At 39.5% G+C, this 1837-nt stretch overlaps 1 protein-coding gene across 1 annotated transcript; it reads left to right on the top strand.

Moving 5' to 3' along the window:
* Nucleotides 1-321: 321 nt before the first annotated feature.
* Nucleotides 322-1259, top strand: LOC102912896 (olfactory receptor 5AC1-like). Its single transcript, XM_006981600.3, has one exon. It carries the CDS (start codon nt 338-340, stop codon nt 1253-1255), a length of 918 nt encoding a protein of 305 aa, XP_006981662.1. The 5' UTR covers nt 322-337; the 3' UTR covers nt 1256-1259.
* The last annotated feature ends 578 nt before the right edge of the window (nt 1260-1837 follow it).

The raw sequence follows: 1837 nt of genomic DNA, 5'->3' as shown, positions 1-1837 counted from the left end.
CTCCTCTTCCAGAGGGCCTGGGTTCTATTCCTAGCACCTACGTGACAGCTCACAGACGTCTGTAACTCAAGTTCCAGATTACCTGACACCCTTATGCAGACATATCCAGGCAAAACACCAATGAACATAGATTAAAAAATGTATACATCAAAATTTCTCAGGAAAAATTTTCCTATTCGATGAAGGCTTCACAAGCAGAAACAATACACTTTTCTTATTTATTAAGGAGACTCTGGCATATACAATGTGGATTGTAATATGATCCTATTCTCACTGAGTGATGTCCATGTTTTCTTTGTCTCATCTTTCTTTGCAGTGAGCAGCCTGAGGTGGTGTGATGGAAGGAAACAGGACCCTGCTGACTGAGTTTGTTCTCAGAGGAATAACAGATCGTCCAGAGCTGCAAGTCCCCCTCTTCCTGGTGTTCTTCTTCATCTATGTCACCACCATGGTGGGCAACCTTGGCTTAATCTTTCTCATCTGGAAGGATCCCCACCTTCACACTCCCATGTACCTTTTCCTTGGGAATTTAGCCTTTGCTGATGCCTGTACTTCGTCCTCTGTGACTCCAAAGATGCTTATGAAATTTTTAAATAAGAATGACATGATATCCATGGGTGAGTGTTTTGCCCAATTTTATTTTTTTTGTTTTAGTGCAACCACAGAAATTTTCTTATTGGTAGCGATGGCCTATGACCGCTATGTAGCCATATGTAACCCTCTGCACTATGCAGTTGTGATGTCCAAAAGACTCTGCACTGTGTTAATAAGTATGTCATATATAATTGGTTTCCTAAATCCTATAGTTCATGTGGGATTATTATTCAGATTAACGTTCTGTAGGTCTAATGTTATTGATCATTTCTACTGTGAAATCATGCCAATCTATACAATCTCTTGCACGGATCCATCTCTTAATGCGTTGGTGGCTTTTATTTTTGCTTCCTCCATACAAATCAGCACCTCTGTGACCATTGTAGTCTCTTATGCCCGTGTTCTATTTGCTGTCCTGAACATGAAGTCTAAGAAGGGCAGAAAGAAAGCCTTCTTCACCTGCAGTGCCCACCTGCTGTCTGTCTCTTTGTTCTATGGCACTCTCCTCTTCATGTATGTGAGTCCTGGGTCGGGATCAGGCAAACACCAGGACAAAATGTATTCACTGTTTTACACAGTTGTGATTCCTCTGCTAAACCCCTTTATTTATAGCTTAAGAAACAAGGAAGTTTTAAGTGCTCTGAAAAAAGTCATAAAATGATCACTGTCTTCTGAAATTTTCAGGGTATTTATTAGTTTTTCTTCTTTTCTGTAGTGCATCATAATATTTGATTGTGTGTTTTGAATATGATAGAAATCTTACCTATTGTTAGACTACACACACTTGTCTAGTTTTGCAATTATTATTAAAATATTAATGTATATTTTACAAGTCATTCATGGTTGTTTGTTATTTTCTATCTGTACTCCACATTACTTTAATCCATAGATACCTCGTCTTTGATTTTTGCCTGCTCTTGGGACTCCTTCCGTCCTATTGGGTTGCCATTCCAGACTAGATATGAGGGCTTAGCCTTGTCTTACTGTACCTTGTTTTGTCATGTTTGACTGTCATCTCTCAGAGGCCTGCTCTTTTCTGAAATGAAACAGAGGTAGTGTGGGAGATCCTGGGGAGAGGAGAGGTGTGGGGAAGCTGGGAGGGGTGAAGGGAGGGAAAACTGTGCTCAGGATGTACCCTATGAGAGAAGAATCTGTTTTCAATAATAGTAATAAAAAAGAAATAACTACAAGAAAAAGAAAGTAAGAAAGAAACTCTTGCTTTCCAGGTACATACATTCTAAGA

This window comes from Peromyscus maniculatus, chromosome 12 (genome assembly GCF_049852395.1).
Source record: "Peromyscus maniculatus bairdii isolate BWxNUB_F1_BW_parent chromosome 12, HU_Pman_BW_mat_3.1, whole genome shotgun sequence".
In the NCBI taxonomy this organism is placed as follows: Eukaryota; Metazoa; Chordata; class Mammalia; order Rodentia; family Cricetidae; genus Peromyscus; species Peromyscus maniculatus.
Note: the sequence above shows the minus strand (reverse complement) of the source record. Positions and strands in the feature narration are given on the sequence as shown.